The sequence below is a fragment of the Macrobrachium rosenbergii genome, chromosome 44, assembly GCF_040412425.1.
Source record: "Macrobrachium rosenbergii isolate ZJJX-2024 chromosome 44, ASM4041242v1, whole genome shotgun sequence".
NCBI classification, from domain to species: domain Eukaryota; kingdom Metazoa; phylum Arthropoda; class Malacostraca; order Decapoda; family Palaemonidae; genus Macrobrachium; species Macrobrachium rosenbergii.
Window position 1 is genome coordinate 187,501 of NC_089784.1, and position 12,503 is coordinate 200,003.

Here is a 12,503-nt window from a genome sequence, read left to right on the forward strand (position 1 = left end):
TATCCACATCACTTTCATCGCGTACCGACAGCGGGCCGCTGTAATACCTTCAATTATTCACGCATATTGATATCCATATCTCGCATCGATTTCTCACAGTGCGGCCGTTGGCCGGAATGTCATTTCTTATAGATGTGTATCTTTAAAAATTAAGTTACTTGAAATTTCATTGGGTGGTTTGAAATATGTCCGGGATTTTAAAAGTAAAATGTTCAGCGTCTGTAGTATTAATTCCTTATTATTCTGCTAGTCCTTTTATTCTATACACTTACATAAATGTACATGGAAAATGAACACACAATCACATAATTATACACACACATATATATATACACTATGTATATATATATATATATATATATATATATTATATTTTATATATATATATATATATATGTATATATATATACATACATATATATATATATATATATATATATATATATATATATATATATATATATATACAGTATATCTATATAAATTGCAGAAGGTCATATTAACTTGATGTATCTGAACTTGAGTACATAAACTCAGAGCCAAAGGTCCATGGATAAACTGACCTTGGGGAGGACTTGGTGTGTGTCTTGTTAAGAATTCAGGAATCAGATTCCTGGACTCTGGGATCGGTAGCCTTCGATCAGCAGGTAGGTGTCCTTGATGGGCGACACGATTCGGAAATCAATTACCAAACGTTTTACACTTTTCACGAAAGCCGCCTCGCCATCCGTTTTTGTTCGGCACCTCTTTCCCCTTATTAGTTGTCCATTAACTCGTAGGTCATTTCTCGGGATTTCCGTTCTTTTTATTTATGAATTATCCTAACGTGCTGGGCTTTCAATTATGCCCTGCGATGTGCCCTCTGACCTCCAGAGGTTAGTTAATTAAGCAATTGGTTTGCACGTAAATGAATTCATTAGGCAGCAGGTCCAGTATTAGACTTTTGACAATGAAAAAGTTGTACTTGAATTTAGCCTAAGGAAGTCACCGTGTCTGGTATCTATGTCTTCTCATCTTTGTTATCATATCTGAAATGCAAGCGGAGGTAGTTAGGGGAAACGAAGTAGGAGGCGATGTAGGTGGTGAAAAGGAAACGATAAGTAGGGGAAGATGAGACAGTGGGTGAGTAAATAGGAAATCAACGAAGGGGAGAGATTAATGATTCACTCTTTTCTCACTCTCCATATTGCGTTGGCGGTAGCGAAGGAAGAGGCGGGGAGAAGCTGGAGTAGGAGACAGTGGAAAAGAAGGTGATGTTGATTTGAGAATAAGAGAAGCAGAAAGGGAAGTCACCTTTGTTTATTCCCCCAGTGCCATGTGGGAGTGGCAATGGAAGGGTAGGGTGTGATGGGAAGGCGGAAGGGAAAATGTTGATTAGCGTGAATCATTCAAAGAAACCTACGTGTTAACCATCAATACCCCCATTTTGTTTACTCATTCGTTTCTCTTTTCCAGATCCAGGTGGAGGCAGTGAGGGAGGATTAGGCGGCGGTGGCGTGGGAGTAGGTGTGAGAGACGCAGGAGGAGGAGGAGGAGGAGGAGGGGGAGTCGGAACAATAGGAGGCAACGCTCAGCTGAGCGCCCATGTCATCGGCTTGGGGGGAACGGCCAGTGACCGGGATCTTTTGGCTCTGCTCATGAACCGCCTGGTGGCCATGGAGACTCAGCTGTCCCACGCCCGACAGGCCATCAAGCAGAGGGAGTTCCACATCGCCGTCTTGGAGGAAAAGATCAGGTGAGGAGGAAGGAATGAGAGTATTTATCTCCCTCTCTCTCACTCTCTCACTCTCACACTAAATGACATTTCTGTCTGCCTGGGTTCCTCATTTTTCCTGGAAGTCCTGCTTTCGGTAGGAGGCCGAAGGTAGCTTCTTCATGTATATTTTTGCTTTTGAGTCAGCTTTATTTAGTGTAAATTTAAACTACAAAGTTTTCTTTCGAGTGTCCAGATTCCGTTTCCTATCGAAGGATAATAATAAGTGACTAATTTTTTTTTTTTTTTTTGTAAGAAGCTTACAGAACGGACAACCCAGTGCTCTAGCTTAACAAAGAACAAAGGCTAATCCTGAAAACATCTGTGAAGGATTTCCAAGAGTCAAGAAAGATAGAAGCTGAGGAAGAATTCCATTACATGGTACCGTGTTACAGAAAAACCTGCCGAACGCTTCCTTAATGTACAAAGGACAGATGTAGAAATCGTAATCTGAAGTATCTAATCTTTCATTTCTTTAGGGAATGAACCGAACCACTAAACGCTTCAAGAGCAACAGGTACTTCCTGGGACAAGATCTCGTCAATAGAAACAGCAAAAGTGCAGTAGACAGATCAGTAAATTCCGTATGGAAATCTCTTGGGATAGAAACAGAAACAGAACCGATGCCTAACTGGTCTTCAATAAAGAACGACTTGTTTAGACCCCTAGCAGCAAGAACTGTATGGTAGGACATCATTATGAAAAGGTACTGGAATTAGTTTTTAAATTACGGCTAAAGCCGTCACCCCTTGGTGATGAGAACTTAAATTTGTCACGACATTCAGGAATATGTCACAGTGTTACATACGGTACGTAGTTATGATTAGAATGGGCAATGATAACGTACGTACCCCAAAAAGACGAACATTTTGGAATAACAATTTCTGAATTAAGCTTTCCTTATAGCAAATGTAATTAAAAATAAAACGAAACGTGAATATGAATATGTTTATATATATATATATATATATATATATATATATATATATATATATATACACACACACACACATATATATATATATATATATATATATATATATATATATATATATATATATATATATATATATATATATACATACATAAAATGTGCGTGTGTTCGCGTATCATCAATCGTTTCACAGGTCAAAATATTTACCGTCAATGAACTCCTAAGGCCTCCTAAGGTTTGCCTTCAACAAGAGGTTATTTGCAAATCAAAAAAAAGAGAGAGAAAAAAAAGTTCGTCCCGTTCTTACGAAGAGAAAACTTTCAAGATTCGTCTTTTTTGTGGCTTCTGCTTGTGAGTCAGTTCGCTGTAGACTAATTTAAAAGCTTGACTTTTCATTTTCCTTCCTTTTTGCGAGGTTGGAAAGACGTTATATTCACATGTTTGTAGATGTGTACGTTTGTGTTTGTGATCTTGATAAATTTGAGTGTAAGCTGTCAGGTGATGACATTATTTGGAGCATTAACATTGAGAATGTCAATGAAATGCACAGAAACAGCACATAGACCAAGTGGCTTTTGAGAGAGAGAGAGAGAGAGAGAGAGAGAGAGAGAGAGAGAGAGAGAGAGAGAGAGAGAGAGAGAGAGAGAGAGCCAAGCTTCTCTTTCCTCAATATCTCTTTTTCCTTTTGAGTTAGTGAAAACACTGAGAGCTGATAATCCCGTTCCGTGAGAAACCTCTTTGTAAGTGTATTAAAGGATTTATTCTTTCTATCTTAGGGATCACTGCGTCCTTACGCTTGTCTCTTCCGCTATCTCTTTTCTACGTCGAAAGCCATTTCTTAAGCAGACCTGCCAGTCTTGTTTGCGGCTGACGAGACTGCACGAGAAATTGTCAAAGAAAAAAAATATGCATACACAAACATATATACAAGTGGAAGCGATCAAGACCCTAGCCAACGTGAGGCTGGTAACACTGTACATCGCCTTGCCAGGGCACCCACTTATGTATGTATGTATCTGTACATGTATGTGTGTGTGTGCGTGTGTGTGTCTGTTTATGCAGTGTTAATCCATGAAAGTTATTAAAGAGAGATGATAAGATTCTGGGACTATGAAAAAATTTAAACCGCATGCAATTTCCTCTCCTTTCACGATACACCATTTGAAGCTTTCAGAGCATTTTACGATTGTCTTCGTGAATATTTACTTTAACTGTCAATTCCCTTTTTGATACTGATCCTGTTACTATTGATTTCCAATTAACGCATAAAAACTTCCTTTCGATACTCATGTCAGGCATCTAATTTTATGACATACATTTTGGGGCGTTGAACTCATTATTATCATTATTTTGATTGGACGCAAATCGATAAAAAAAAATGACAGAAATGGCAAGGTTACAAAGACCGGAATGTTTGTGTATGAACAAAAAAAAAAAAAGAGGGAAGCCGAAAAAAGTGAAGAGAAAAATATTTCATAATTTAGATGTACCAGCAAAATAAAAAAAAATAAAAAAAAAAGGAAAACAGACGAGGAATCTTTGCAAAGCATTTTGACACATACCAGTCCTAAATATGGTGGCTGGACAGATCTTAGAAAGCTATGTGAGATTGCTCTCGTCCTTCCAACTGGTATTATAATAAAAATTATCTGGTGCTAACCGCTGGACAGATCTCAGAAACCTATGCGAGATTGTTCTCGCCCTCCCAACTGGTATTATAATAAAAATTATCTGGTGCTGGATAGCACAGCAACGTCCCATGCAAACCGGATAGTGAAGCTGAAACTCTACAGAACGTATAATCTACAAATCCTCTTTTTATGGGTCCTCACAATGCGAGTAAGTTTCACTCACTAATTCTACGTCTGTTTCTATATGGATCGAGGGAAGTCATATCGGATTCCTTTTCGGTGAAATCGATGTCACCTTGCCCTTCACTTAAGGTTCCAGCTGAGTTGAGAAAAATCCGGTAACGGTTTCGTAACGCAATTCCCACTCTCTTGAATGTTTTAAATCCACGGAATGGCCAGCACAGAGTGACCACCGACATGCAATGCAAAGGACGAAGTACTTCTGAGAATAATTTAAGGGTAATTTCTCTGTTTTTGTGGTATTAATTCATATAACTTTTAAGCGGGGGAGGACATGCTCAAACATTGGCTGTTGCTCTTGTTATCACTCAGGGAAGCTTTTGAAATGATCTGTTACTTGAAATTAAATGAGCCTTGTAATGAGAAGCTCATATCTGGTTCTTTTCACTCATTCATATCAGCGCGAAGGAATTATTTAGATGTGCATTCCAGTCTTGTAACGGATTCTTCAACTCACTCGATATAGTCTGGAAGAGATACCTGAACACATGCACGAGTTGATTCCTTCTTAGATTCGGTTATTCAGGATTGCAATGTTGCATTCTCTGCTACTGATTCATTCCATATTCTTGATTTTATATGCACGCTAATGTAATTCTCTATTTTTAGACATTACCATTCTGAAGTACAATCCCTTTTAATTACTGATATTTTGAAATGCAGTCTTCTAGCAATTCCTTATTACTTGATACTGCCATTCAAACCGTAAATTCGTATTCTTTGGTACAGATATTCGGAATACTGCAGCAATTCCTTATCCCTTAATTGACACTGTTATTCAGACGGTAAATTCGCATTCTCTGGCACAGATATTCGGGATACTGCAGCAATTCCTTATCCCTTAATTGACACTGTTATTCAGACGGTAAAATCACATTCTTTGGTACAGATATTCGGGATACTGCAGCAATTCCTTGTCCCTTAACTGACACTGTTATTCAGACGGTAAATTCGCATTCTCTGGTACAGATATTCGGAATACTGCAGCAATTCCTTATCCCTTAATTGACACTGTTATTCAGACGGTAAAATCACATTCTTTGGTACAGATATTCGGGATACTGCAGCAATTCCTTATCCCTTAATTGACACTGTTATTCAGACGGTAAAATCACATTCTTTGGTACAGACATTCGTAAAAGCAATTTCTTCTTTTTGTGCTGATGCCCAGGCTGTACATGAAGGCGGAGGAGGACGCGATGACCAGTAAAATGGGCTTCATAGATACCCTCAAAGACAACAGGATGACGTCACTCGAGGAGAAGTGCCTGAAACTCGAACGCCAAGTGATGGAGATGGAGGTGAGAGCTGAGTTCTGCCTTCAATCTTGTGTGTCGTAAATATATATATATATATATATATATATATATATATATATATATATATATATATATATATATATATATATATATATATTAACTTTATCACATACATAATTGTTCTGTGCATTAGTAAAATTACAAACTGGACCTCGTTCAAACTGGATGGTGTCTAATGGAGCATTTATTCAGAAAAAGTTACAAGCTTTCTTGGACGGATACCTGATAATGAGGACTGTTTGTCCAAGAAAGCTTGTAACTTTTTCTGAATAAATGCTCCATTAGACACCATCCAGTTTGAATGAGGTTATTAATATATATATATATATATATATATATATATATATATATATACTTTATATATATAGATATATATATATGTGTGTGTGTGTGTGTAGAGAGAGAGAGAGAGAGAGAAAGAGACTTACTCACATAAAGTGGACCTAAAAAATGCGCTTGAAAACTGAATACTTTTGCAACAGCGCGCGTCTTCTAACTGACAGATTTCGAGACGTTCGTGAGACAGACACGCGTGTTTGCGAGGGTAATGGGAGTATTGAGACCTGCATGCATGTTTGTACGCCTACCTAACGAAAAATAATCCCTCCACACAGCGTTTCCTGGGAGAGTATGGAATGGTGTGGTGCGAGGCTGAAGGAACTTACTTGCTGGACAACCCCGTCAACGCCTCCTGCAGCTACTCCTCCTCGGAAGCCACTACGCCCAATGTCACGCCCTCGCACACGCCCAGATCCCACCCACGCGTTCGCATAAAGAGGCACAGGAGGTTGGTGTCGATGGGTGACTTATTCCTATTTATATCTTATTGTGATTTTATGTATTCGAGGTACTGAGAAATATTTGGGCACACTTTTGACTTTATTGAATTGGGGAATGATGGGAAAAGGCATATAGAGCTAACAACCACATACTTTGTGAAGTAGGTTTAATAAAGACGATTGATTGAATGAGGGAACAACGAGTAAAGGAGTGAGTTCTTCATGCCAGAGGTGAGTGGTATGGTAGGCAGTTAAAAATGGTCGACCCTCGAGTTTCGCACTTCTACGCATAATTAAAATATTTTGGTCTGCATTTCTTATAATCTCTGAATAAGTAATGGACTATTCATCAGTTACTCTCCCTGGGGAAAAAATATGAAAAAATAATGAGAGAAAATTTTTGAGTATATATGTATATGTATATATATATGTATATATATATATATATATATATATATGTATGTATATATATATATATATATATATATATATATATATATATATATATATATATATATATATATATATATATATATATATATATAATATAAAGTATGTATGCATATGCGTGTAAAATTGTATACACCTAGACATCTTGTAGTATCTACGATTCAACCATAGAAATTCGTGCAAATTATAAAAAGTAATAATTATACCGTAATAGTAACCATAAATAAGTCCCCCTCCTCTCTCACAAGGAACCACAAGAACCGGGAGGTGCGGAGGGTCGTAGCCGAATCCACTTCCCGCAGCATATCCTCAGAGGCGGAGCCCTTCAGCCTGGACTACGAGAAGCTGCTGGCAGCTATCACCGAACTCAACATCATGGCCCAAGGAGACGCGGCCGCCGAGGTTAGCGCCGCCAGTCAGTGTTCTTTCAGGCGTTTTGGCCCCGTAGCTGAGGACGCGAAGCAGTAGCTTAGAGACCCCGTCTTTGTAGATACGTAGAAGTAGATGGCAGAGCCTTCTGAGATGTGTAGAAGCAGCGCATAGCTCCTGCTGACTTGTGTGGAAGTAGATCATAGCTCCTGCTGACACGTATTTAAGTATCTCGTAACTCTTGCTGGCATACGTGGAAGCACCTTCTGGCTCCAGATGTCCTGGGTAGATGTACAGTACAGTAGCCATTTGCAGAAACAACTCTTAGTTCCCGTTGCCATTCGTAGAAGTACCTTGTAGCTCCTGGTGGCATGTGCAGAAGTAGCTCGCGACTCTTGCTTTCATGTGTAGAAGCACCTCACAGCCTCTGTAGGCTCCGTCCTCGTAGGATAACTGGATGAAATGTGTAGGAATAGATTATAGCTCTTGTATTTCTTGTATCTGCAGGCTGTTCCTTGTGTGCTGCATTATAATTGTTGCTGGTGGCTGTGCAGTTTATTTGTGCAACGATATTGTGATCTGTTCATAATGGAGACAAAAAAAGAAAACCAGCTGAAGAAAGAATGACTCACGTTCTAATTTTCTGACTGTTTTTCTGCTATTAGTTCCAAGCAAACTCAAATCGATACCGGATTCGTCCTGCCGAACAAGAACGGGAAACCAAGGTCGCCTGGAGTTCAAGGGTAAGGCAGGGCTTTTTCTTCATCCCCTTAATTAGAGAGAGAGAGAGAGAGAGAGAGAGAGAGAGAGAGAGAGAGAGAGAGAGAGAGAGAGAGAGAGAGAGAGAGAGAGAGAGAGAGAGAATGGTCGAAGATTTTTTACAAACGATGCACCCTTACAAGGACACCTCAGATGAGAATTGATATGATGTTCAGTCACGGACATCTCAGATTCTCTAAGTATATTTCTCACTTCAAAGGTAATGAGGCGTTATTTTCCATGGCTGTATACAGTTACAAGACATCTCCATTTTCCGCCTGGCAGCAATTCGAAAGAAATGGAGCAGAGCGTCACCCTTGAATTTGATATCAGTCCCAAGAAATTCGGTCGTGCAGTGTCGCCTTACGATAAGGCGCTCTGGTAGGATGTGACTTATTTAGGTCGACGGATGTGAAATGACGCCGGTGTCGGATATAGAACGAAATGAAAATACAGAGGCAGATTTTCAAAGGGTAATGATGTTAATTAACGAAGAGAACCGTTTTAATTAAGAATTATGAAATAACACTACTTGTCCCTGAATAGACTTCGCAGTACTCTCGACACTTTTGTCGTTTAAAACATTACAATCATTATTGATATTTTCTGGTCTCCTCTGCTTCATATTCAGAACAAGGTTTTTGTTACATTATTATGAATATATAATTATATTTCTTTTCAGACTTTAACTATCCAAATCAGTTCTTATAAGTTTAGAACAAATAATTATTATTCGATAGTTTAGCAGTCTAAATAAAGGTTTCCAGAACATAAATTAATTGATTTTTAACAAGCTCAGAGAACTCAGATCTACTCGAACCTCATTCGACAGAAAAACTTGTTTTCTAGTTGTGTTGTTAAATTGCTGACTTTATAGATTTTCGATGGAATTATGGGTAATTCACTGGCTCATATTCTCTTGGAACCTAAGCGTTGAAGAAACTGTCTGAAAACTAAAAAGAGGTTTTTTAGGGTAAAGAAATATTGAAAATATAGCTATTTTCAGAACTAACGATATGGGTGCACAAACTGAATATTATTCATCACTAGAAAATTTTAAAAACCGATAAAATGATAAGAAAAATGACAGAGTAAATAAGGAAAGTTACATAGATCAGTTAAAATAGAATAAATTATCTGCAAATGAATATATTCGTAAAAAGGTTTTTCAGCAAATTAACAAACATATAAAGCTTTAACCTTTACTAAAGACAAAGCCTAGGCGCAGTTAAGTACAGTTTCTGATTCCACAAGGGACCTGTCGCATTAAGCTGCATCAGCAGTTCTTAAAACTGGTGTAAATGGAGTAAGTGTTCATGCGTTATGTGATTACAGGTGAATGTTCAAACTGCTTTCCGTTTTTCTGTGATCATTACAAGGATTTATTTACCTGATGGTAGGTAACTTGATTCCCAAGGTGAGAATATATAGGTGGTATGTTCCTTTGTTAATTTTTGCTTTAGATGTTCGTAATTTCCAATGCGTAGGAATGTGTTCTTTGGTTTTAGCTTCTCCCATGCCTTTTGTACTTTATGTTCTCTTAGATCTGTGCGTGTTAAGTCAATGAATGGATTTGATAGTAACTTATCTAGTTTCATGGTTGTAATATGTGTCAGACAACAATGACACTGCTAATTCAGACAGTGATAACATATAACCAAAAAATCGAATATTTAATCATTCTAGCATTTGTTAAACTAACATTATTGATGTTAATTACCAAATACCGAAGTCAAAGTATGGAGGCATATTCATAGCTGTTTTTTTTCTTAATCAAAATCTGGCAGGTGAAACCTAGCAGCTAACGAGCGTATCAATATTGCCAACGTAGCCATTCCAGTAAAAGTAAGTCAGCAATAATATTATTGATTTAGTTACCAAAGCTTGATAAGGTAAAGTAAAACGTTTATTAAAGTTTTCTTTCTTTAATCAGGCAGGGGAAAGCTTACAGCTTACTCTGTACAAGAACGGGGTGGTGGTCAACGACGGAGGCTTCCGTAGCTTCGAGGCAGTGAAGACCCGCCAGTTTTTGCAGGATATTCTGGATGGGTTCTTCCCTACTGAACTTCAGGATATCTATCCCGAGGGCGTCCCCATTAAGGTAACTGCAGTTTTGTTTCTCGTGTGCAAAGTTGTGAATTGGTTAACTGGTGTTTCATCTGTTAAATCAAAATCATAGTTTTTTCTACTAGAACATGTCTTTCAACATTATGGTCTTAAGACTTATCTCAAGCTTTTCTGCTAAAACATGATCCTCCTAATGATGTAAAGAGTGTGTCCTGTTCATAAGAGTGTGACTTTACCCCTCACACCTCAAAATCCATTTTTTCTTTTCTGCTCGAACATTGCTTTCAACCTCACAGCAAAAAGTTTGCCCTTGTTTGCCTGCCAGATTGTCTTTCTACTCTGTGCTACAAAGGGGAGATTGTCATTGCTTCTGCTTGCATATGAATTCTAACCTTATCCTCTTTTCCCAGGTGCGTGACAAGAGGCAAGTCATTTTCTTACCTAATTCGTCCAAGCGGAAAGAGATAAGTAGGCCTCCAGTACCACCTAAACCTCTCCTTCCAGCTGGGTCTGATTCTCTGCATTCAGTACCAACCGGCTCCTCTCTCACTTCTGTCACTTCCATGCTTTTCAGCAGCGTCTCAGAGACAGAACCTCTTCGTCCAGAAGACCCAGGCCTCTCTACTGAGGTTGTAGAACCAACGCCCCCTCCTCCACCTCCTCCGCCTCCTCCTGCAACAAGCGCAGAGAATGTGGGTGATACATCACACTTGTGTCCAGAGGTGGAGTATCGGAGTGAATCGAGTGACGTCAGTAGCAGGAGGAATTCTCTCCAGAGAGGAAGTGACAAGTCAGAGGGAGAGGGCATAGGAAAGGCAGAGCCTATACGAAGAGGCAGTGAACTCTGGAGGCCTATTGAAGTCCCTGTCATAGGCGCAATACCCACAACTCGTCGTGATTCTCGGAGAGACAGCCAGTCCCGGAGAGGCTCAGACCACAGAAGCCACCAGTGTCGCAGAGGCTCTGAGTGTCGCCGTGGAAGTGAGCTCGCGAGAACAACCTTTGACCTTGATATAGGTCGACGGGCTAAGCACCCTCTTGAATGGAACAGGATCAACAGGACGGCCTTTCTTTTGCACGATGACACGTTTGATTCAAATGGCAATCACATGAGGCGGGGAAGTCTGGGTGTGCTAGGAGGGGATCCTTATGACGTTGATACTCTAAGGAAAAGACGGACATCTGTGGAGGATTTCTTGGCAAAAGTTCCTACATGTGTTGTGAAAAATGGGAAACTTGTTAACCTACGTGAAGAAGTTGCTGATATGCTTATAGTAAGTTCCACTGTTATACACATCAAACTGTTGCATACTAGTGTTTCTTGGTTTTATAATTACATAATGATCAATTTACGGAATGTAAATAAAAAGAGAAATTATGGTGTTTAAAGTAATAAATCAAGTGCTATCAATTTCTTTCATATTCTCCATAGTTTCTTGCTCAGAGAATTAGATAACATCTTTCAATAATGTTGCTCCTTTTTATTTTCCATCATCTCTTTGAATACTCACCAATTTTTTATTCATAATGTGTACAGCATTTTTCTCACAGGAATTATACAGACTTTTCATCGTCAATACTTCATGTTAATATTTGCTATAAACTGCCAATGTCCCTTTAAATGCAAAATTTCTACTTTTGGTGATCTGTTGCAAGTTCCAAAGTCTCCCACAAGGTTCTGGAACCAAATATAAACAGCTTTTCAAATGATAAATTGTGTTCATACTGGCGATAGCCTCAGTAAAAGTTTTCTTTTTCGAGCAATTAGTATAATTTTAATTCAAACGAGCTTTAGAAATCACTCTTCGCCTTTGAGATAATCCCAACAAGGATTTTTCATAATCCCGCAGGGACCTTCAAGGAAGAACTCTCTAACTCTAGTCCATACACCAGTCTTGGATGAAGCAGGTGAAAGCCAAGAAAGTAATGACCAAGATAGCAATCTTAATGAGGCAGACGATGACAAAGATAAGTCGACTGAGTACTTAGCATCCAGTGCACCTACTACGGCAGCCCCAAGCAGTACACCAGTTCCCACTAGCCATCATGATCATGTGCATACAAGAACTACTCTGAGGATCAAAGTGGAGAACGGTAAGGAAGGACCTTTTGGTAAAAAAAAAAAATTATACATATATATATATATATTATACATATATATATATATATATATATACATATATATACATACACACACATATA

The 12,503-nt window shown here is 38.7% G+C and overlaps 1 protein-coding gene across 1 annotated transcript in view; it reads left to right on the plus strand.

Annotated features, from left to right (window-relative positions):
- LOC136829213 (uncharacterized) overlaps positions 1-12,503 on the plus strand; it is a 143,754-nt gene that overhangs the window by 111,525 nt on the left and 19,726 nt on the right. Inside the window, exons 4-11 of the mRNA XM_067087516.1 lie at positions 1,456-1,735; positions 5,730-5,859; positions 6,492-6,664; positions 7,355-7,508; positions 8,141-8,218; positions 10,168-10,335; positions 10,712-11,575; positions 12,152-12,395. Of these exons, the coding sequence (XP_066943617.1) occupies positions 1,456-1,735; positions 5,730-5,859; positions 6,492-6,664; positions 7,355-7,508; positions 8,141-8,218; positions 10,168-10,335; positions 10,712-11,575; positions 12,152-12,395 (2,091 nt within the window). The remainder of the gene's footprint in view (positions 1-1,455; positions 1,736-5,729; positions 5,860-6,491; positions 6,665-7,354; positions 7,509-8,140; positions 8,219-10,167; positions 10,336-10,711; positions 11,576-12,151; positions 12,396-12,503) is intronic.